The 24,018-nt window shown below is 46.9% G+C and overlaps 4 protein-coding genes and 1 pseudogene across 6 annotated transcripts in view; 2 read left to right on the top strand and 3 right to left on the bottom strand.

Moving 5' to 3' along the window:
- The window catches only part of arl11 (ADP-ribosylation factor-like 11), an 11,417-nt gene extending 1,044 nt beyond the window's left edge, over positions 1-10,373 (bottom strand). The window contains exon 1 of the mRNA XM_010749567.3: positions 9,776-10,373. Coding sequence (XP_010747869.1) covers positions 9,776-9,808 — 33 coding nt within the window. The 5' untranslated portion in view covers positions 9,809-10,373. The remainder of the gene's footprint in view (positions 1-9,775) is intronic.
- LOC113745038 (elongation factor 1-beta-like) lies at positions 316-2,357 on the bottom strand (annotated as a pseudogene).
- A 137-nt stretch (positions 10,374-10,510) lies between the features above and the next one.
- eef1b2 (eukaryotic translation elongation factor 1 beta 2) lies at positions 10,511-12,687 on the top strand. The gene is made up of 7 exons (XM_027276458.1): positions 10,511-10,723; positions 11,264-11,386; positions 11,461-11,596; positions 11,672-11,738; positions 11,964-12,089; positions 12,404-12,471; positions 12,560-12,687. Exons 1-7 carry the CDS (start codon positions 10,644-10,646, stop codon positions 12,644-12,646), a joined length of 687 nt encoding a protein of 228 aa, XP_027132259.1. The 5' UTR covers positions 10,511-10,643; the 3' UTR covers positions 12,647-12,687.
- dytn (dystrotelin) lies at positions 12,581-23,583 on the bottom strand. The gene is made up of 15 exons (XM_019269729.2): positions 23,518-23,583; positions 22,996-23,070; positions 22,708-22,912; positions 22,562-22,641; positions 21,783-21,862; positions 21,630-21,701; positions 21,392-21,555; positions 20,319-20,430; positions 19,790-19,923; positions 19,178-19,331; positions 19,049-19,101; positions 18,831-18,972; positions 18,230-18,719; positions 17,864-17,961; positions 12,581-13,045 (listed from the first exon to the last, which is right to left on the bottom strand). The coding sequence occupies exons 1-15, from the start codon at positions 23,570-23,572 to the stop codon at positions 12,923-12,925; spliced, it is 2,037 nt and encodes a 678-aa protein (XP_019125274.2). The 5' UTR covers positions 23,573-23,583; the 3' UTR covers positions 12,581-12,922.
- On the top strand, positions 12,965-17,484 carry zdbf2 (zinc finger, DBF-type containing 2). Of its 3 annotated transcripts, none has more exons than XM_027276457.1 (10): positions 12,965-13,080; positions 13,739-13,838; positions 13,920-13,960; positions 14,039-14,135; positions 14,222-14,379; positions 14,484-15,039; positions 15,151-15,276; positions 15,646-15,986; positions 16,242-16,407; positions 16,483-16,908. In XM_027276457.1, exons 3-10 carry the CDS (start codon positions 13,926-13,928, stop codon positions 16,777-16,779), a joined length of 1,776 nt encoding a protein of 591 aa, XP_027132258.1. In that variant the 5' UTR covers positions 12,965-13,080; positions 13,739-13,838; positions 13,920-13,925; the 3' UTR covers positions 16,780-16,908. The 3 variants fall into 3 exon arrangements, with proteins under 3 accessions (XP_027132258.1, XP_027132255.1, XP_027132257.1); XM_027276454.1 differs by having other exon boundaries at positions 12,967-13,080; positions 16,479-17,484; XM_027276456.1 differs by lacking the exon at positions 12,965-13,080 and having other exon boundaries at positions 13,729-13,838; positions 16,479-17,484.
- Positions 23,584-24,018: the final 435 nt, after the last annotated feature.

Here is a 24,018-nt window from a genome sequence, read left to right as displayed (position 1 = left end):
TTAACATGTATCTGTTTTAATCCAGAGTTTAACATGTAATGTTTTAATCCAGAGTTTAACATGTAATATGTTTATTAATCCAAAGTTTAACATGTAATGTTTTAATCCAGAGTTTAACATGTAATGTTTTAATCCAGAGTTTAACATGTATATGTTTTAATCCAAAGTTTAACATGTAATATGTTTTAATCCAGTTTAACATGTAATGTGTTTATTTATTCAGAGTTTAGTGTGTCCTGCAGGTGGTACTAAGTCATGACACAGAGCCAGGTGTTTCCAGGTGAAAGTGCTTTTTATTAAACGTGCCGTTGGCTTTCAGATCTTGTTGAAAGCAGCGACGTCCCGACTGACAAGTAGTCTCGAAGGCTGTGATGTTGTTCCTCCAGGTGTCTGTGCCCACTGATGACACACAGGTAGACAACACGTCAACACAGGTGAACAAAAAAAACACAACACCTACAGGTAACTAAATGCAAAACCCACCACATTGTCGTCTTCGACCACACACCACTTGCAGCTTCTTGATGCCGTAACCGACCGGGACCAGTTTGGCTGCCGAGGAAACAGGAACAGGATTTCAAGATAAGATCCTTGGTCAGGATTAAACTCATTAAAGGAGGTCTGTTTAAATTTCAAAATAAGTGCTCTGCAGTTTTCAGATCAGAAGGTTCATCTTGTGTTCAGCCGAAAGATGGTGAGTTAGCTCCTCATCAAGTCTGCAGAGACTTGTTAACAGCCAGTTAACTAACATCCAACTACCCAGAATGATCATGTCACGCTGCAGAGCAGTCATACTCTGCAGTACAGTGTGTACTCTGTACAGTGTTCAGCTGTTACTCTGTAATACTCTGCAGTACTCTTACACTGTCCCCAGGCCAGCCCGTCCATCTGAATACTCCGGACGCACTCCTCCAGCTTGGCCATGTCCGTCTCGTCGTCCCAGGCTGACGTCCAATAGGATCGATGATTTGGCAATGAGGGTGGGCTCTGAGGGAGAGGGAGGAGTCCGTTACTATGGAAACCACTCTGAACCACAAAAAGGAAGTTGGGGCTCGGTCAGGTAAATGAGGTGTCCATCAGGCAGTCAGCCGAAAGATGGTGATTGGTAATCATCACGCACAGTCGGCCAATCAGAACAGAATCTAAGAGTCATGGCGCGGCTTGTCAGTCACATGATGACAGACAGAGCATGTGTTGGTCGTACGTAATTTGGCCTTCTTGCGGCGTACTCGGCGAGGCGCTCCTCCTTCAGCCTGGCAGCCTCGGCGTCATCCTGTCAGACACAGCGGCAGGGTTAAACCCACCCACCACCTATAAACAGTCGTCACGAGACATCACTGTGACCTCACCTCATCGTCAGAGCCAAACAGGTCCATGTCGTCGTCATCGTCCTCCTTGAGCAGCGGCGGGGGCGGAGCCAGAGGTGGTGTCAGCCACACCTGCAGGGCCGTACTGACCCAGAGGTTTCTTCACACCTGGAAGAACTGACAGGGGGCGGGGCTTACTTCACTGGTTCACCCACCTGTGAACACAGCCTCATGACATCCTCCTCACCTTTTTTTCTGGCTCTGGTACGACTTAATGTGGTTATACCAGCGGGGCGTGGCACAGGTCAGCTGACGGCGGGACGAGATCGCATCGAAGACGGCCACGTCGGCCTGAGAGGGGACGTACCTGAGAACAGGTGCAGACGTTTAACCTTCAAAGTGTTTAAAACATTACATCTGCCACATGCTCAGTGACGTCATCACGAGCCGTTTAACACGTGATCAGTGTGCAACAATGACGTGTTACAGGAAGCTGCTCGTCACGTGACACGCCGATGTTAGCACCATGTGGCTCGATGCTAACTAACAAAAGCATGAAGCTAAAACTCACAGAACAGCGGGATCAGCGGGCGGCTGCTGATCCCGGTGATCAGTCAGGTCCCTGTCGTCGTCGTCACTGCGTCAGTCCGGTCAGCCGTCGATCAGTCAGGTTCACCTGTCGGACTGAACCGGACACGTTCAGCTAACAGCTAGCCACCGTTAGCGCAGAGCCAACATGGCGCCCAGCCGCAGAACTCGGACCGAGCTTCTATTTTTCTACTGTTTCTGTTTCTATGTTTTCTGTTTCTATTTTTCTGCTGCTTCTGTTTCTATTGTTTCTGTTTTCTGCTGCCGTTTCTGTTTCTGTTTCTGCTGCTTCTCTCTCCCCCTAACGTAACCCTGAGTTTTACCTACCCCTCGATGTAGCTGCGCTCCCGACAGGAAGTCGTTGAGCACCTTGAGGCCGGAGGCTGATCTCAGGTCACCGAAGCCCATTTTGATGAAGAAGAACCGGCGGAGGAGCAAGAAGAAGGACGAAGGAGCCGGAGGAGAGACGAACGGGAGTACGAGGACGCTGGAGGAGCAAGAGAAGGACGGAGGAGGCGGAGAGACGGATTTATAACCGGAGCAGACCCTCTCACACGGACACCGCTCCGCCTCCTCACCGCTGACTTGGAGGAGGAAAACGAAGAAGTACAATGTTTCAAATAAAGTTCCGAATTACAGAGAGGAAGAAACAAGAAGTTTCAAAATAAAGTCAGATTACCGAGAGGAAGAACAAAAAATAAATAAATAAAATAAATAAATATGGAGCTAATGGTTATATTATAATTGTTAAAATTATTCCCTCTTTAGTTTCCCTGTGTCGCCTCTTCCAGCACAAACATTAATATTCAAACATGCAGTCACATATTTAAGAGTGACAAGATGATGTTAATGACTCTAATTTGAATAAATCCAACAGAGCTGCAGTCAGTCTGATAAGCTGATGTAAATGTCACAGACACATGATCACTGTTTAAACAAAACCGCTGTCAGTTCTTCTTCTGTTTTAATGTGAGTTGCAGTTTTAAACACCACTCCACACAAAAATGCAGTCAGACTGTCTGACAGTCACACGATCTGCTCTGATTGGATGTGCTCTTCACATTGGCTGACACCGTGAATGAACCTGAAAACACACTGACAGACAGACAGGTGAGGGAGACAGCGCAGATCAGTCTGACGGTTGAGTTTTGTCAAAACTAAAGAAAGACACCAGTTAAAGACAGAGAAGAAGAGAAGAAACCTCCAGTGATGGGTCAAGCTCGCACTCCACCTCTCCTCAGGTAAGGCAAGACAGGTACCTGTCTAGTCAATCTGTTTATTGATAAATAGTTCAAGGGCAGCTGTGGCTCGGAGCTAGAGTGGGTTTTCCACTTCGTGATTGGTGTTTGATCCCCTCCAGTCTGCCATGTCGAAGTGTCCTTGGGCAAGATCTGTAATAAATGTGGGTTTTACCTTTAGCTATAAAAGCTGATGATGTCAGAAACCGCGAACAAACACACAGACGGATGGTTTACAGTAAATAACAGGTTTATTAATAGCAAAGTTCATAAACATGGTGGGGGCTCCAATCAGACAGGGAGATGCCGGTTGGGGCACAGGCTTCTTTCTGGAGGGTCACAACAGCAGGTCCACCTCTAATGTAACTCCGTGACACACCACATACACTACAGGCTAGCTTCGCTAGTTCTAAGGCACGCTTTAAACACAGCACGCAGAATGAAAACCCACTACACATCCGGCTAGGGTCACTAGCTTTTAAGGCACGCTTCAACACAGCACGCAGAGTTCAGACACCACCCCACACACGGCACCTGCAGCGTTTGGCACCCATGAGATGCCCACCCTCGAACCCGTCATTCCGCCCCGAACCCTACCACCGGATATCAGATATAAAAAAATAGGCCGACCTATATACACAAACATAAATGACAAAATACAAAAAATGTTAAAGTGCACTTGCTCGCCCGATGGCGAGACCCTCCCTGCGTGGTGCCACCGTCCAACTCCCGGGGCAAACGGCTTCGCTGGACGGCGAGGACAGGGATGACTGGCGATCCGGAGGGCACTGTGGCGGCTGCCCAGGGAGCGATGGCCACAGGCACTCTCTACAGAGGCCCTGGTCTAACTACAGGAGGCAACAGGCCTCCCCTCCTGACACATACACCACTAACTTCCCCTGGCTACCTGTCTTCATCGCCGGAGCTCTAACTAGCTGCGAACGACACCCACCCCCGTGACAGAGTACCGCGTCCGCGAACGTGTTGCCCTCTTCCCCACGCCCATCCTCCGGCCTTATCAAAATGTCTCTCCTCCACGCCCCCTCCAGCTGCACGCATCAGTGATTAAGAGTCCTAATCCTGACGTCACCCACCAGGTCTCCCTTAATGTCACCACAATACTGAACCCCAATTGCTCCTGAAGGCTGAACCATTGGCATGTGAAGTGTGTTGAATGGTTAGCTCTCAAACTGATGAGCACATGGCACCTTGCATGCAGCCAATGCCTCAGGTCTTATGTCTGGTTTGATGATGTGTTAGTCCGTCCTTAATGTTTGTGATGTGTTCAGGTTGTCCTTAATGTTGATGATATGTTCAGGTCAGTCTGAATGTTTGATGATTTGTTCCGGTTCATTCTTAATGTTGTGATATGTTCGGTTAGTCCTGTGTTTGATGATGTGTTTAGGTTAGTCCTGAATGTTTGATGATGTGTTCAGGTTCATCCTGAATGTTTGATGATGTGTTCAGGTTCGTCCTTAATGTTTGATGATGTGTTCAGGTTCATCCTGAATGTTTGATGATGTGTTCAGGTTCGTCCTTAATGTTTGATGATGTGTTCAGGTTCGTCCTGAAGTTTGTGATGTGTCAGGTTCGTCCTGAATGTTTGATGATTGTTAGGTTGTCTGAATGTTTGATGAGTCGTTAGGTTCGTCTGAATGTTGATGATGTGTGTTAGTCTGAATGTTTGATGATGTGTTCAGGTTCTCCTGAATGTTTATGATGTGTTCGGTTGTCCTTAATGTTTGATGATGTGTTCAGGTTCATCCTGAATGTTTGATGATGTGTTCAGGTTCGTCCTTAATGTTTGATGATGTGTTCAGGTTCGTCCTGAATGTTTGATGATGTGTTCAGGTTCGTCCTGAATGTTTGATGATGTGTTCAGGTTAGTCCTGAATGTTTGATGATGTTCAGGTTGTCTGTGTCTGTGATGTGTTAGTGTCCTGAGTTGTGATGTGTTCAGGTTGTCCTTAATGTTGATGATTGTGTTCAGTTCGTCCTGAATTGATGATGTGTTCAGGTTAGTCCTGAATGTTTGATGATGTGTAGGTTGTCCTGATGTCTTGATGTGTTCAGTAGTCCTGATGTCTGATATGTGTTCAGGTTAGTCCTTAATGTTTGTGATGTGTTCAGGTTTCGTCCTGAATGTTTGATGATGTGTTCAGGTTCGTCTGAATGTTTGCTTGATGTGTTCAGGTTGTCCTGAATGTTGTGATGTGTTCGGTTAGTCTGAATGTCTGATGATGTGTTCAGGTTAGTCCTGAATGTTTGATGATGTGTTCAGGTTCGTCCTGAATGTTTGATGATGTGTTCAGGTTCGTCCTGAATGTTTGATGATGTGTTCAGGTTAGTCCTGAATGTTTGATGATGTGTTCAGGTTCGTCCTGGATGTCTGGTGATGTGTTCAGGTTAGTCCTGAATGTCTGATGATGTGTTCAGGTTAGTCCTTAATGTTTGATGATGTGTTCAGGTTCGTCCTGAATGTTTGATGATGTGTTCAGGTTCGTCCTGAATGTTTGATGATGTGTTCAGGTTAGTCCTGAATGTCTGATGATGTGTTCAGGTTAGTCCTGAATGTTTGATGATGTGTTCAGGTTCGTCCTGAATGTTTGATGATGTGTTCAGGTTAGTCCTGAATGTTTGATGATGTGTTCAGGTTCGTCCTGAATGTTTGATGATGTTTCAGGTTCGTCTGATGTTTTATGATGTGTCAGGTTGTCCTGATGTTTGATGCATGTGTTCAGGTTAATGTGTAAAAGCCACCCCAGCATGTTGAAAGGTCTTGCAACTCGACTTCTTCCTGCTAACTGAATCTGCAGGTGAAAAGCTTCATCTTCGCTCATTAAGGAAAGCAAAAATAGGAAAAGCACATTCACAGCAGACTCATAGGTGACCACTACAACATGCAAGACATGGATCAACATATAACTCACAGTTAAGCACCTGGTGCCACCACAGTGTTGAATGATGAGAAAAGTTGAACATTCAAAACATAATTGTTGTGGTCATAAGAAACAAGTCAATCAATAAATTAATCATTAATGACTACAATCACATGACTAAAGTTTGGACTCACAACAACAGGATTGCTGCAAAGGTACATCATCCTATGTCAGGGTTAGGGAGAAGTGTTCAGAGTCCTGTGGGGACAAAGCTGTTTCTAAAACCGAATGCTTTGGTTGTGAGGAACCTACAGTGCCCCCTACAGGGCATCAGTAGAAGAGGTGGTGAGCAGGGCGAGAGGGGTCAGAGTTTCTTTGATTATTTTTGCTCTTTTGATTGTGTGTTTGTGATATAGTGATTCAACTGATAGGAAGGGAGTGGCAATAATCTCAGATGATTTACTGAATATGTGATACAGTTTTTTGGGGGGGTGTTTGTGTGTGTGTGTCTATGCTGCCACACCAAACTGTTATGGATGAGGTGAGTACGCTCTCACTAATGGCTGTGTAAATCTGAAAGAGGAGGTTTCAGTTTTACTTAAAATTTTTGAGCTATCTTAGGTAGAGCAGTCTTTGCAAGGCTTTCTTTTTTTCCTTTGTGGTCTGTATTGATGTACTTTGGGTGTGTTACTGAAGTGTGTGCAACAAAATGTTGAGTCAGTGATGGTTAAGGGTTCTCCAGAGACGTGTATGGGTTTATATTTGGAGAAAACGGCAATCTATTAGTTCTTTTTAGATGTGTTGAGCTGGAGGTTGTCATCAAAGCACCAAGAGATTTATTGGACTACTTGTTAACATTATCCTTTTTCTTTGTTATTGTTATGAGTCCAGTTATTGTTGCGTTGTCTGCATATTTAAGAATGGTGACTAAGCTATGATTGTGAAGGGAGAGGAGCCAGGGTGTCTGGACTGAGGGTCATGGTGTGAGATGAAAGGCTGCTAAAATTCATCTGTGTTCCTTTTTTCTTGTCAAATCTCCCCATCATTTCCAAATCTGCTATCAAACTAATCAGTCTAATCTTCACAGTTCTTCAGTTGCATTAGTAGCTGCAGTAGTATTTTGAACAGAGATACCAAAATCAAACTTTTAGTGCCTAGTTTAGTTTCCCATTCTGTAGTTCCTGAAAGTATCTCCAGTATTTGGTGGAAAGAGCTATAAGGTACTCTGACTACTGAAGTAGCATACAGACCTCATTGTCTGACATGTCACCCTTGCCGCGCATCACCTGTCAAGTCTGTATGCTTCATCTATCTAATTTGCATATTCTGATAAGATTAAAACGTGTGCAGATTTGAGATATTTAGAAAGCTTATTATTACCGAGTGTGAATGCAAACGTTCACATCCAGATCTTCAGATACAGATCCAATGGTAATACTAGATGTTAATGGGGTCAAGATAACAAGTGCAAAACAGCACGTTTTGTTTTGCTGTTTTGCTGTTTTCCAGTTAGCTTGTACGGCACAGCCCGGTAGAGATAAATTATCTGTATAAAATACAATACCTGATTTTTTAATTACCATAGACACAACAGCAGTGATTTCAGATAAGATATTCAGTACATCGAAATATTGCTCATCTGCATGAAGCAGAAACATGTCAGAGAGAGATTAGGGAAGGTCCCGTCATACATCACGGCATCAGTCACTAACAATAATTACAGTCCTTAAAGGAATTTCACTGTAGACTATTTGACTGTGACTATTTTAAACTGATAATTTAGAGATCGTAAAGATCAGTATTTAATACATGATTATGGAACTGATTATTTTCTAATCAGTGTGGTGAATCCTCTGTTTGATACAAACTGTATGTTTGCTATTGGTCTGCGTTGCCCTTTTGCTCCTCTGAACATCCCGGCTCTGTGTGGCTGGCCATGGACGCAGCATTACAGACAGCTCAGCAGCCAAGCAGCCGGGCAGAGAGAGCGGGAGCCTTTATTGATATGCTAATGCTGTCGTTCATTAGCTGTGTTTAATTAGCGAGTGTGCTGCTGTGGGCTTCTTACTAACTGCAGCCACCAAGAGAGAAAGTGCCATCATGAAAATATGTTGATGAAGAGCCATGAGAGAGATGGGGTGCGAGAAGTTCGAGGAAAAGAAGACAAAGCATTATTGGAAAACCGGAAAGAGGGAGTGGGGAAAAAATTGCGAGAGAATGACAGTAGGGACTAAAAATGATTTTCTCTTATTCATCACGTAACCCAATCACATCTGTTGCAGAGAGGCTTCATTATTTTGCAAATTAACCAGGGCCTACGTTATTTGATTATGGAAACCAGTGGCTATCGACCACATGCAATTAAAACACTGATGAGCCCAACTATAACCAGACAGGGGCTTAGTGATTGGTGCTTATTGATGAGGCTAGAAAGCACAGTCTGAAAGTTGGTTTGTATTTTTCACTGATTTATGACCTTTCCTTGCACTCTCTTGAGTTATTGACTAAATGTCCAGTCTTATCAACCAGTTTTTGTAAATGTAAATGAGTGCAAAGTAATGATAAAATGTGCCAGGTGCTACAAACATGGGACTGATGGTGTGGGATACCTGGGGGTAGTCCAGTGCTGCTGCTGGGTTTTTGTCCAGAACTGTAGTGTATCTCATTACTGAATGTGCAAGTCAAGACAGCTAATTTCACTTCCATTTTTGGTCCACAAGGGTTGAGTCTAACACCACTGCTTCACCACAACAAATCCCCAGAGGTTTGTCAGATTAGTCTGTGGTGACATTAAGGGAGACCTGGTGGGTGACGTCAGGATCAGGACAGCCAGGGGGAAGTTAGTGGTGTATGTGTCAGGAGGGGAGGCCTGTCGCCTCCTGTAGTTAGACCAGGGCCTCTGTAGAGAGTGCCGTGTGGCCATCGCTCCCTGGGCAGCCGCCACAGTGCCCTCCGGATCGCCAGTCAGTCCCTGTCCTCGCCGTCCAGCGAAGCCGTTGCCCCGGGGAGTTGGACGGTGGCACCAGCGCAGACCCCGGGGGAGGGTCTCGCCAATCGGGCGAGCTAAGTGCACTTTAACATTTTTATATGTATTTGTCATTTAGTGTTTGTGTATATAGGTCGGCCTATTTTTTATATCTGATATCCGGTGGTAGGGTTTCCGGGGCGGAAGTGACGGGTTCGAGGGTGGGCGGTCTCATGGGTGCCAAACGCTGCAGGTTCGCCGTGTGTGGGGTGGTGTCTGAACTCTGCGTGCTGTGTTGAAGCGTGCCTTAAAAGCTAGTGACCCTAGCCTGATGTGTAGTGGGTTTTCATTCTGCGTGCTGTGTTTAAAGCGTGCCTTAGAAACTAGCGAAGCTAGCCTGATGTGTAGTGGGTTGTCACGGAGTTACATTAGAGGTGGACCTGCTGTTGTGACCCTCCAGAAAGAAGCCTGTGCCCCCGACCGGCATCTCCCTGTCTGATTGGAGCCCCCACCATGTTTTATGAACTTTGCTAATTATGAATAAAGGCTGTTATTTACTGTAAACCATCCTGTCTGTGTGTTTGTTCGGAGGTTCTGACATCATCAGCTTTTATAGCTAAAGGTAAAACCCACATTTATTACAGTATCTTGCCCAAGGACACTTCGACATGCAGACTGGAGGGGATCAAACCACCAATCATCTGATTAGTGGAAAACCCACTCTAGCTCCGAGCCACAGCTGCCCTTGAACTATTTATCAATAAACAGATTGACTAGACAGGTACCTGTCTGCCTTACCTGAGGAGAGGTGGAGCTGCGAGCTTGACCCATCACTGGAGGTTCTTCTTCTTCTTCTTCTGTCTTTAACTGTGTTTCTTTCTTTAGTTTTGACAAAACTCAACCGTCAGACTGATCTGCGCTGTCTCCCTCACCTGTCTGTCTGTCAGGTGTGTTCAGGTTCATTCACGGTGTCAGCCAATGTGAGAGCAGCATCCAATCAGAGCAGGTCATGTGACTGTCAGACAGGTCTGACTGCATTTTTGTGTGGAGTGTGTTTTAAAACTGCAACTCACATTAAAACAGAAGAAGAACTGACAGCGGTCTTTGTTTAAACAGTGATCATGTGTCTGTGATCATTTACATCAGCTGTTATCAGACTGACTGCAGCTCTGTTGGATTATTATTCAAATTAGAGTCATTAACATCATCTTGTCACTCTTAAATATGTGACTGCATGTTTGAATATTAATGTTTGTCTGGAAGAGGCGACACAGGGAAACTAAAGAGGGAATAATTTTAATCAATTATAATATTAACCATTAGCTCCATATTTATTTATTTATTTATTTATTTATTTTTTGTTCTTCCTCTCTGTAATCTGAACTTTATTTTGAAACACTTCTTGTTCTTCCTCTCTGTAATCTGAACTTTATTTTGAAACATTGTACTTCTTCGTTTTCCTCCTCCAAGTCAGCGGTGAGGAGGCGGAGCGGTGTCCGGTGAGGAGGGGTCTGTCTCCGGGTATAAATCCGTCTCCTCCCGCCTCCTCCGTCCTTCTTCTTGCTCCTCCAGCGGCTCCTTCGTGACCTCCTCCGTCCTTCTTCTTGCTCCTCCAGCGGCTCCTTCGTCCTTCTTCTTGCTCCTCCGCCGGTTCTTCTTCATCAAAATGGGCTTCGGTGACCTGAGATCAGCCTCCGGCCTCAAGGTGCTCAACGACTTCCTGTCGGAGCGCAGCTACATCGAGGGGTGAGTAAAACTCAGGGTTATGTTAGGGTGAGTAAAACTCAGGGTTATGTTAGGGTGAGAGAGAAGCAGCAGAAACAGAAACAGTAGAAACAGAAACAGAAACAATAGAAACAGAAGCAGCAGAAACAGAAACAATAGAAACAGAAACAGTAGAAACAATAGAAGCTCGGTCAGAGTTCTGCTGCTGGCGCCATGTTGGCTCTGCGCTAACGGTGGCTAGCTGCTAGCTGAACGTGTCCGGTTCAGTCCGACAGGTGACCTGACTGATCGACAGGTGACCTGACTGGTCACCGGGATCACCGGGATCAGCAGCCGCCCGCTGATCCCGCTGTTCGTGAGTTTTAGCTTCATGCTTTTGTTAGTTAGCATCGAGCCACATGGTGCTAACATGCTGCGTGTCACGTGACGAGCAGCTTCCTGTAACACGTCATTGTTGCACACTGATCACGTGTTTAAACGTGCTCGTGATGACGTCACTGAGCATGTGCAGATGTAATTGTTTTAAACACTTTGAAGGTTAACGTCTGCACCTGTTCTCAGGTACGTCCCCTCTCAGGCCGACGTGGCCGTCTTCGATGCGATCTCGTCCCCGCCATCAGCTGACCTGTGCCACGCCCTCCGCTGGTATAACCACATTAAGTCGTACCAGAGCCAGAAGAACAGGTGAGGACGGTGATGTCATGAGGCTGTGTTCACAGGTGTGTGACATCAGTGAAGTAAGCCCCGCCCCCTGTCAGTCTTCCAGGTGTGAAGAAACCTCTGGGTCAGTACGGCCCTGCAGGTGTGGCTGACACCACCTCTGGCTCCGCCCCCGCCGCTGCCTCAAAGGAGGACGATGACGACGACATGGACCTGTTTGGCTCTGACGATGAGGTGAGGTCACAGTGATGTCATCGTGACGACCTGTTTGAGGTGGTGTGTGGTTTAACCCTGCGCTGTGTCTGACAGGATGACGCCGAGGCTGCCAGGCTGAAGGAGGAGCGCCTCGCCGAGTACGCCGCCAAGAAGGCCAAGAGTACGTACGACCAATCACATGCTGCGTCTGTCATCATGTGACTGACAAGCCGCGCCATGACTCTTAGATTCTGTTCTGATTGGCCGACTCTGCGTGATGATTAACCAATCACCATCTTTCGGCTGACTGCCTGATGGACACCTCATTTACCTGACCGAGTCTCCAACTTCCTGTTTGTGGTTCAGAGTGGTTTCCATAGTAACTGACTCCTCCCTCTCCCCTCAGAGCCCACCCTCATTGCCAAATCATCGATCCTATTGGACGTCAAGCCCTGGGACGACGAGACGGACATGGCCAAGCTGGAGGAGTGCGTCCGGAGTATTCAGATGGACGGGCTGGTCTGGGGACAGTGTAAGAGTACTGCAGAGTATTACAGAGTACACGCTGAACACTGTACAGAGTACACACTGTACTGCAGAGTATGACTGCTCTGCAGCGTGACATGATCATTTCTGGGTAGTTGGATGTTAGTTAACTGGCTGTTAACAAGTCTCTGCAGACTTGATGATGATCTAACTCACCATCTTTCGGCTGAACACAAGATGAAACCTTCTGATCTGAAAACTGCAGAGCACTTTATTTTGAAATTTAAACAGACCTCCTTTAATGAGTTTAATCCTGACCAAGGATCTTATCTTGAAATCCTGTTCCTGTTTCCTCTGCAGCCAAACTGGTCCCGGTCGGTTACGGCATCAAGAAGCTGCAGATTGGCTGTGTGGTCGAAGACGACAAGGTGGGTGGGTTTGCATTTAGTTACCTGTAGGTGTTGTGTTTTTTTTGTTCACCTGTGTTGACGTGTTGTCTCACCTGTGTGTCATCAGGTGGGCACAGACATCCTGGAGGAACACATCACAGCCTTCGAGGACTACGTTCAGTCGATGGACGTCGCTGCTTTCAACAAGATCTGAAAGCCAACGGCACGTTTAATAAAAAGCACTTCACCTGGAAACACCTGGCTCTGTGTCATGACTTAGTACCACCTGCAGGACACACTAAACTCTGAATAAATAAACACATTACATGTTAAACTGGATTAATAAACATATTACATGTTAAACTCTGGATTAATAAACATATTACATGTTAAACTCTGGATTAAAACATATTAAATGTTAAACTCTGGATTAATAAACATATTACATGTTAAACTCTGGATTAAAACAGTCTGGGTGTAGTTCCCGCTCTCACCTGTCGGCGGCAGCATCACTCTGACGGTGACAGATTCCCGCCCTGCCGGAGATGCAGCCGTAGAAGAAGTCAGAGCGGAAACTAAACAGAAGCCTCGCGCGGCAGGAGAAGCCTTTGATCTGTAAACAACAACAACAACAACGATCAGCTGCAGGTAATCAAACCGATCGATTATCAGTTATTCAACATCCGGGTCATTCACCTGAACCAGCTGCTAACGGCAGGCTAACAGCTAGCCGGCTGCTAACGCTAACAGCAGCCGTAACGGCGACGTCACCGTCCTCGGCGTCACCATGGTAACCACAGGTCCGTGTAACCCGCGTTAAATAAACCGGGTCAGATTACCCGGCTGTGATGACCCGGGTTTAAACTGGACATATTAGCGCTACGGCTAGTTAGCGTCACACAGCGTCAGCCAATCAGAGCGGAGTAACAACTGGTCTACGTCAGAGACAGAACAGGCTGTTTATTTCCTGTTTTATAAATAAAGTTTATAACCAATAATCAGTCAATACTGTTAGAGCCTGATTCTGATTGGTCTGTTATAGGTCTGTGACGTCAGCCTGACTCTGATTGGTCTGTTATAGGTCTGTGACGTCAGCCTGACTCTGATTGGTCTGTTATATATCTGTGACGTCAGCCTGACTCTGATTGGTCTGTTACACATCAGCCTGACTCTGATTGGTTAGTGTTATAAACAGACCGTACATCATCAGTGACGTCATCAAATCTCTAAATATGAATTAATAATGATTAAGGTTGTTATTGCTCATTAGCACGCTGCTAACAGCTGTTAGCATGTGTTCCTCCAGGCTCATGGACTCTACACCTGAAACTCCCACCTGGTTACCGATGGTTACAACATGGAGCACTCTGATTGGACGGATAACTCACTGACTGCGCTTCCTCCAGGTGAGACATCAGTAACATCTCATTAACGTCTCATTAACATCTCATTAACATATCTAATGATGAAGATAACCTGTGTTTCAGATCAGGATGTCAGATGACCAGAGGAAGGAGTCTCCCATCAGGTGAGTGCTGATACCTGCACTGGTCCTGGGGGGCGGAGTCAGGGTCAGCTTTTCACCTGTCTCTCCCTTGTCTGACAGGACGTGGGTGGAGTCTGAGCCGGGTCCGTCCAGGTGTCAGCCCAGCAGACAGGGTTACTGTGGGTACTGCAGAGTCCTCTATAGCAATCTGGACCAGGTACACCTAAAGTCCTGCACTCAAGTGACCTGAGCTGTCCAATCAGAATCAGTGAAAATAATGACATCATACGTCTCTCCTGTCAGCACCTGTCCAGCCTTAAACACCTGGACTCTGTCCGGGCGTCCTCCCGAGGCTCAAGCACCGCCTCCTCCTCTGCCAGCAGCAGAACCAAACTAACCCTGCTGGAGCGCTTCCTGCAGGATGTCCTGCAGCACCACCCGCACCACTACAAAGACCCCAGGTAACTAAAACAAACACACCTGTCTGCCAGCTGACTTCAGGTGAAATAAACAAACACGCCTGTCCTGTGTATGTTTGATATGTTGACCTGTTTGTCTCTGTTAGGCCATCTCATGCCGACCTCCCGTCAGTCTCCACCCCTCCGTTGCCAAGGGAAGAGCTTGATGAACTCCGTTTCTCTGACGACGACAGCCGGTCGCTGGGCACGCGTGCACACCTGCCGAGCTCTGACGACGCTTCGATGCAATGTCAGCCGACCAATCAGCAGGAAGATGACACAATCTCTCACAAGAGAGAGTCTGCACCAATCAGAGAACAGGAGGAAGGAGGATCCGCCCCCGCAGAGTGCACGCACGTACAGACCCCGCCCCCACACATACAGACCCCGCCCCCTGTCCACAGGAAGGCCCACAGGAAGACCAACCGGAGGAAAACCAGTGGCTCCTCCTCGCCACCCCGTAGGGCTCCAAACTCCGCCCCCTCCCCGGGCCCCGCCCCCGGTCCCAGCCCTGTCCTGAGGCCCGGGCCGGACCCCACCCCCAGTCCACCAGTTTTGGAGGCGAGGCCTTGGCTGAGCTGGCAGAGAGAGAGGAGGGCGGCACACAGAGAAGAGGTGTTCTCATCAGATCACAGCGACCCGATGGACCAGACCATCGAGGAGGTTTGACCATCTTTGGATCAAAACATCGACACTGGAGCCAATCAGGATGTGACAACAGTTCTGCTCATTACATATTCATGCCTCGCTAACAAACTGCTCTGTTCACATCAGGTGATCCAGGCGTGCTGCTATGGCGTCAGCTCCACTACCTGCCAGCAGGAGGAGACAGAGAGCTTCCACTTCAGCCTTCCTGTCTCCATGGAAACACACAGTGAGGACTGGGACTCACCTGTACAGGTAAGAGTGAGCAAACCGGCAGTGTGAGACAGGAAGTATTGATGTTTTCTAAAGTGTGAATGTTTTTCTGTAGGTGCCCTCACACTCGCCTGTACGGTCTCTTACACGCTCGCCTGTACCGTCTCGTACACGCTCGCCTGTACGGTTTCGTACACGCTCGCCTGTACCGTCTCGTACACGCTCGCCTGTACCGTCTCTTACACGCCCGCCTGTACCGTCTCTTACACGCTCGCCTGTACGGTCTCGTACACGCTCGCCTGTACTGTCTCGTACACACTCGCCTGTACTGTCTCGTACACGCTCGCCTGTACCGTCTCTTACACACCCGCCTGTCACACAAAGACTCTGAACTTGAATGTTTGTCTCCAGGTGCCCTCGTACACAGCTGTGCAGGTGAGCCAGGTGGACAAGCAGGACCTCAGCCGTCTGATGGACATTCAGGTGGACCTGGCAGACCAAGTGTACTCGTACCAGCTTGACTCCGCCCTCCATAACAAGCGGCGAGCAGTGGGCAGGGCCGGACGGGACGAGGGCTTCCTGACTCTGCCAATAGATGAGGTGCTGCCGGCGCCGGCACATATCCCAGAATCCTTCAGGGGGAAGACCTGGGCCCAGATCGAACATGAGGACGAGGAGAAGGTGGACAGACTCGTCCAACAGTTCAGACGGGACAGGTTCATCTGCTACTTCGACACAGAGTCTCTGGCTAGGTACACGCTCACCTGTATGGTCTCGTACACGCTCAACTGTACCGTCTCTCACACGCTCACCTGTCCCGTCTCATACACGCTCACCTGTACCGTCTCATACATGCTCACCTGTACTGTCTCTCACACGCTCACCTGTACTGTCTCATACACGCTCACCTGTACTGTCTCTCACACGCTCACCTGTACTGTCTCATACACACTCACCTGTACTGTCACCTGTTTCTGATGTTTTTCTGTTGATGTCATCACTGTCAGGTACGGTAGGAGGAGCCAAAACAGGAAGAGACGTGGTGATATCAAGGGGGTGGAGCCTGACACAGGTGTCCTGCCCTTATTGGACTGTGATGAAGATGACTCTGTGTTTGTACAGAGGAGGACAGGGAGAAAGGGGCGGGCCTTCAGGGTGGCATCCAGGTGTCAGGTAAGACCGACGGACAGTTTTCAGTCATCACTGTATTGGCAGACAAAGTCACCTGGGTTTTCTTCCTTCAGGTAGTCAAAGTCAGCCACAGCACACAGACCGTCCGATTGGTTGTCCCAGCTGTCCGTCAATCGGCTTCAGAAGCCCCTCCCTCCAGTGTCCCTGCAGCCAATCAGGATGCAACAGAGCGGACTCCTGATGTTCAGATGTGGCGCTGCCTCCCGGCGTCGTACTCAAACATCGTCACACCTCTGCAGCCTCGCACCTCTCTCGTCTACCTGCTCTGTTCCCCCTCAGGCCCCGCCCCCTCTAACACACCTGCTCCCAAACGCTGCAGGAAGAAGCGGCGTCCACTGGACCTGCAGAGTTTAAAGGTCAAATACAAACAACTTCCTGTCAGGTTCTACGACCCCACCAGCAACCGCATCCTGAAGAACCCCCCCAAAGGCTTCCTGTGGCGCAGAGGCTCCACCCCCTCAAGCCTGCCGCCGCCCTGCGTCCGTCAGCTGTTCAGAAGTCTGAGTCCAGACCTGAATACTGACAGGGCGGCAGGCTCCTCCAGGGTTAAAGGTCAGAGGTCATCAGACACTGCCTTCAGCCATGGCAACAGTTTCCTTCTGAGCACGCTCAGTAGAGACTCAGCTCAGACTGACAAACAGGACACAGTCAGGAGGCGGCGCAGGACGACTCAAGCCCCGCCTTCACCTCGCAGCAGATCTGAGCGAGGGAGGGGGCGGAGATCTGAGAGGACACGCCCCCTCACGAGGAAAACAAGAGCTCAGGCCACGCCCCCTCCGCCCAGAAGAGAAGGCCTGCGTCGGGCAGGACCCGGCAGGAAAGTCCCCGGCTCCACGGGCCCGGCCCATCCTCCATCACCACGCCGCGGCAGGCTCGGGAGGGGGCGGGGCCATGAGAGGAGTCGAAGGTAGCAGGACACCTGTTCAGGTAACAGGATACCTGTTCAGGTAACAAGACACCTGTTCAGGTGTCGTAACATAAAAAGGTGCCTTCACAGACGTCAGGACGTTTGATGTTAATTTAAAAATTAAATGAAATAAAAAGAATCATGAATAATTATTGAGGTCATGTAATGATGTCATATTTAAATGAACTCATTTTACTTTTGTGTGAAAAAAAACTTCATCAAGGTGAGAACAGTCACTTTAATTAATTAAATGATTAATTAATCAGGTTCAAACACGAGTCATTAGACATCAAATTAAAATTTAAAACGTGAAAATTCAAATTTTAAAAAACAAAACATTTAAAATTTTAACGACCTGCTCACGCAAACGTAAGATGAAACAAATCATGATGGCAGCTATTTGTTTCTACAACACCTGGAGTCTGTCAGGTGAGGCGGTACCTTACTTCAGGTGTTGTCTCTTGTTCAGACTTTTGTACCTTTTCAGTCACGTTTCTTTGAATAAACTTTTATAACCTGGCTCTGAGTCACCTGGTCGTCACTGTTTGTTCTCACAGCGTCCACCAGGTGGTGTATCGAGTCCCCCACCTGGTCTGCAGCCTCCAGAAGTTCCGCCCTCTTCCTCTCACCTGGAAACAGAAATGTTTGTGACACGTGTGAGCTTCAGGTTCATGCAGAGAGTTTGTAAAAACCTGAAACATCACAGACACCTGCTTGTACCTGCACCTGTACCCGTACCTGTCAGTCATTTTTCTGCCTCTCACACCTTTGAGGACTCACCTGCTGTCTGACAGATCCCACCCACTGATGGAAGCCATGATGAGGTCATCAGAGTTTACCTGTCACAGGTTTGTAGTTACAGCTGATAACCTGACCCAGCTTACTTCACTAACTCACCTGTGTGTCTCTCTCTCCACCTGTCTGCCTCCATCACAGTCTTCAGTCTCTCCACAGTCTCTTGCAGCACCTCCTCCGGACTACACATCCCACAATTCTCTTCTTCAGACAGACAGGTTTCCTCTTCCTGTCGCCCCGCCTCCTCCAGTCCATCCCGTTGTCCAATTGGACAGCAGAGAAACCCGTCAACTTCTATCTCCTCTTCATCTTCACAGTAGATGTCATGTGATGGTGGTGTGTCCTGGTGCATTGTGGGAGATGGAGTTGGTAGTTCCTCCTCGCTCCACTCGTCTTTCAGCAGCACGTCATCCTCTTCCTCATCTGTGTTTTCCTCTGTGTCAGATGTTAGCGTGACGTTTTCCCTCCACGTGTCCCTCATGTTCTCCATGTTCCCCGTGTTCTCCGTGTTCTCCATGTTCTCCATGTTCTCCGTGTTCTCCGTGTTCCCCATGTCAACGCTTTGTGCCATGTCCTCCATCTTGTTCAGAGCCTGAAGAAAGACATCGTTAAAACTTATGTTCCCCTGTGTGTGTGTGTGTGTGTGTGTGTGTTTACACCTGTGTGTGTTCCCCTGTGTGTGTTTACACCTGTGTGTGTTTACCTGTGTGAGCATATTCTGCAGACACAGGTTGTGTTCTTTTAGCGTTTTCATGGTAACCTCCATCTCAGAGCACCTGTCCTCCAGGATGCCCTGCTCTGATTGGACGGTTAGCCTCCAGGCTGTCACCTGTTGTTCCAACAACCTGCAGACAAACAGAGAAGAAGAAGGAGGGCGGTGTTTCCAGACTGCGCTGTGATTGGTCAGTTCTGGTGTCTCACCATTTGTCTCTCTGCAGGTTTCTGACCTCGCTCATCAGAGCCGACGCCTTTACCTGCTCAACGACAACACACCTGTTAAATCACACATACAACATGAAACACCATCACAGTGAGGTCATCAAAGGTCACCTGCTGAGGGGGCGTGTCCTCATCTGTCTGCAGCGCTTTAGAGCAGAGAGGAGGTTGCACCAGGGCATTGTGGGAAACATCTCTGTCAGAGGAGGGGCTGTGACTGACACCTGCAGCAGCCAATCGTGTTGAGGAATCTGAGGGGGGCGGGGCACTGAGAACAAAATCTTTAATTACAAAAAGGTGTTTAACCTTTGTGTCTGACATGCACAGTCAAACTCTGATTTTCACTTTGTGACTATTTCATAGTGGTTTCAGCAAGAGCCTTGAAAATTGGTAAAGGTTAATAATCTTTCACATATTTTTGAATTCCAAACCCAATCCTGTACGACACCTTCCAACTCTGAGAACATTTACCACATTGGACAGAAGTGTCCAACGTGTTTGATGCCATTTTTTAAAAATTGGATATGGTTTGTGGGGATTATAACAGTCTTGGATATGTCACTGATGAGTAACAAGACTGAATTCCAGGGTTTTTTAGTTTTTTGTCCATGTGACTCTCAGAACTAAACTGACACAAGTACCACATTAAATAATGTAGGTACATAAAAATATTAGGGTACAAAGGTTAACAAGACAAAGTTAACGAGTGCTAATGAGTGAACTCACCTGTCCTGAGTCTCTCCTGGCTCCGCCCACATCACAACCCTCCTCCTGTCAGCTTCTCTCTGAGTGTATCGCCGTGGTAACAGGGCGTGACGAGCGCTATGCACCAATGAGGACAGAGACTCTCTCCAGGTGGGCTGACAGACACAGAAGACTGAAGATTAAAAAATGTCTTTGTAGTGAAAATTTACGTGTTTGCATTTTAATCTGTGACCAACATGGTGTGTTTGTAACAAGAGGGAAAATATGAGCAAGACAATCAAAGCCTTAACATGTAGGTCACAGACACCAGGTAGAACACAGTGTTTTATAGAACTCAGCCCAAATAATTTGATTGGATACGAAGAATCATGTGATTTGATTTGATTGAAAATGGGCGGTATAGATTATAAAAGATTTTCCATCATGAATGACATCTAGTTCTATTTTCTGTGAAAAGAATAAAACCTGAACTCAACTCTGAAGCTCTCTGGTTCAAAGACCCATACCTCTAACACACAACATCTACCTGTCTTTATCTGTCCACTGTTACCTGTGTGCAGAACTCGAGCACTGGATGGTGAGTCTTGTGTTTCCTCGTCTGTCTGTCTGTCAGGAAGCAGCTCTGACACACCTGGACGTTCACACACTTCAAACACCGATACCTGAACACACACACCTAATATAATCAATCTCAGGTTTTAGTCAGGTTCAACTTCAGTAGAGTCAGGTTCAACTTCAGTAAACTCAGGTTCAACTTCATTAGAGTCAGGTTCAACTTCATTAGAGTCAGGTTCAACTTCAGTAGAGTCAGGTATAACTTCAGTAAAGTCAGGTTCAACTTCAGTAGAGTCAGGTTCAACTTCAGCAGAGTCAGGTTCAACTTAATTAAAGTCAGGTTCAACTTAATTAAAGTCAGGTTCAACTTCATTAGAGTCAGGTTCAACTTCAGCAGAGTCATGTATAACTTCAGTAAAGTAAGGTTTAACTTCATTAAAGTCAGGTTCAACTTCATTAGAGTCAGGTTCAACTTCAGTAGAGTCAGGTTCAACTTCAGTAGAGTCAGGTTCAACTTCAGTAAAGTCAGGTTCAACTTCATTAGAGTCAGGTTTAACTTCAGTAGAGTCAGGTTCAACTTCAGTAAAGTCAGGTTCAACTTCAGCAGAGTCAGGTTCAACTTCAGCAGAGTCAGGTTCAACTTCATTAGAGTCAGGTTCAACTTCAGCAGAGTCAGAGTCAGGTTCAACTTAATTAAAGTCAGGTTCAACTTCAGTAAAGTCAGGTTTAACTTCATTAGAGTCATGTATAACTTCAGTAAAGTCAGGTTCAACTTCAGCAGAGTCAGGTATAACCTCAGTAGAGTCAGGTTTAACTTCATTAGAGTCATGTTTAACTTCAGTGAAGTCGGGTTTAACTTCATTAGAGTCAGGTTTAACTTCGGTAAAGTCAGGTTCAACTTCAGTAGAGTCAGGTATAACCTCAGTAGAGTCAGGTTTAGCTTCATTAGAGTCAGGTTTAACTTCATTAGAGTCATGTTTAACTTCAGTAGAGTCAGGTTTAACTTCAGTAGAGTCAGGATTAACTTCAGTAGAAAAGAAGCTCTCTGATTGGACGACGTTGGCTCACCTGAGTCCAGTGATGGGAAAGGTCTTGCAGGTGTGGCAGCGAACGTTGTGACAGACATTCTGACTAACTGACAGACGGTACAGAGTGGGTAACCATACCAACAGGTGTGGCTCGCTCTGTAGCCATGACAAAACATGCTCTTCACACACTGTCGGGGTCAACACCTGTAAACAGTTGTCAGAGTCAGTGTGTTGCCTTGACGACCACCAATCACCTACGGACAGCATTGTGTTCTCACCCCGTTAAAGCACGATTTCACCGCCGCCTCCACATCACCGAAGACTCCTTCTTCCTGCACTGCGGCGGGAACCTGAACACACCACAAACACACACACACACTAGAGAGGGAGGAGAGAGGCATGCTGGGAAATGTTGCCTGGACTGTTTTTACCTGGCTGAGGTCCCGAAGTAAAAATCTGAGTCCAGATCGGCTGACTGACCCCGAAGAGTTCACTGCAACAGACACCAGAGCTGCAGAGAGACAAGTCAGAGAGAGAGAGACAGGCAGACAGACAGACAGGTCAGAGAGAGTGACAGGCAAACATACAGACAGGTCAGAGAGAGAGAGACAGGCAGACAGACAGACAGGTCAGAGAGAGAGAGAGACAGACAGGTCAGAGAGAGAGACAAGCAGACAGACAGACAGGTCAGAGAGAGAGACAGGCAAACAGACAGACAGGTCAGAGAGAGAGAGACAGGCAGACAGACAGACAGGTCAGAGAGAGAGAGACAGGCAGACAGATGTAGTGTATTTTCGGTGGTGATGCTGATGTTTGAAGAGAAGTTCCGCCGACACCGTCTTAGTTGTATAACAAGTTTATTACAACAAGTTCAGCATCGTAACAAGTAGAAACTACTTGGAGAGCTCCTGGCCGAATGATGAGAGACTCTCCCGATCTATGCAGGAGAAGCCCTTATATAGTCGTTTAAACCCCCATACAATAAAGTACCTTGAGTCAGAAGAAATTCCTTTGCCAGGAAAGACCAGGTCAGAGAGAGAGACAGACAGACAGACAGACAGGTCAGAGAGAGTGACAGGCAGACAGACAGACAGGTCAGAGAGAGAGAGACAGGCAGACAGACAGACAGGTCAGAGAGAGAGACAGGCAGACAGACAGACAGGTCAGAGAGACAGGTCAGACAGACAGACAGACAGACAGCCTGTCTCACCTCTATATTTGGTCAGTAGCGGTTCAGCAGTCAGAGCGATCAGCGCCGTTTGAAGAGAATCAGCTGACAGCGACTCACACCTGGAACACAACATCCCATCATGCTCTGGGGCCTGTTCACATCCCATCATGCTCTGGGGCACTCACCTGTTGTACAGTCTGAACATCAGGTCACAGGTGTCCTCTGAAGCCTCCACGGTCACATGACCTTGTACTTCCTGTGACACGCTGTGAAACATTCTGTTCAGACATTGCATCACTTCCTGTCTGTTCAGCCTCACTCCCTGTAGTGGCTTAGCTCCACCCACCGAGCGGAGAGACGCTGTGATGTGTTGAACGCACACGCCGTCCACTGAACATGCAAACACACAGAGTACATGTAGGCAGTATAGATACACAGAGTATTGCAGTATTGCAGTAATAATAAAGTCTTACTGTGACAGAGTCTCTGCAGACACTGAAGCTTCATTGAGACTCTGTAGACAGACGGACGGACTTCATTGAGCCCCTCTGAAGGACACAGGAAGTAAAGACCAATACATAGTACTCAGCACAACACAGTAGAACACAGTGAGTAGACAGCAGAACACAGTAAGTACACAGTAGAACACAGTAAGTACACAGCAGAACACAGTAAGTACACAGCAGAACACAGTAGAATACAGTAAGTACACAGCAGAACGCAGAACACAGTAGAACACAGCAAGTACTCAGCAGAACACAGTAAGTACACAGTAGAACACAGTAGAACACAGTAAGTACACAGCAGAACACAGTAGAACACAGTAGAACACAGTAAGCACACAGCAGAACACAGTAGAACACAGTAAGTACACAGCAAAACACAGTAAGTACACAGCAGAACACAGTAGAACACAGTAAGCACACAGCAGAACACAGTAAGTACACAGCAGAACACAGTAGAACACAGTAAGTACACAGTAGAGATGAGTTTACCAATGCTGTCCAGATCCATGATAAGTTTCATGTGACAGTCTGAAAAAACAAACATCAATTTAATACAATACAATACAACACAATATAATACTATATATTCTTTGTATAGAAATACATAATTAATGGCCGAACTCATAATTGAGTTCTACGTTAGGTAAGTTCTGTTTGACAGACAGCAGCTTCTCCAATATAAAAACTGACTGTCAGTGCAATATGTCAGTACAAACTGTATGTCAATACAAACTATAGATGTATGTCAATATAAACTATAGATGTATGTCAATATAAACTATAGATGTATGTCAATACAAACTATAGATGTATGTCAATATAAACTATAGATATATGTCAATATAAACTATAGATGTATGTCAATATAAACTATAGATGTATGTCAATACAAACTATAGATGTATGTCAATACAAACTGTATGTCAATACAAACTATAGATGTATGTCAATACAAACTATAGATGTATGTCAATACAAACTGTATGTCAA

This window comes from Larimichthys crocea, unplaced genomic scaffold (assembly GCF_000972845.2).
Source record: "Larimichthys crocea isolate SSNF unplaced genomic scaffold, L_crocea_2.0 scaffold380, whole genome shotgun sequence".
In the NCBI taxonomy this organism is placed as follows: Eukaryota; Metazoa; Chordata; class Actinopteri; family Sciaenidae; genus Larimichthys; species Larimichthys crocea.
This window is presented reverse-complemented; position numbering and strand designations above follow the sequence as displayed.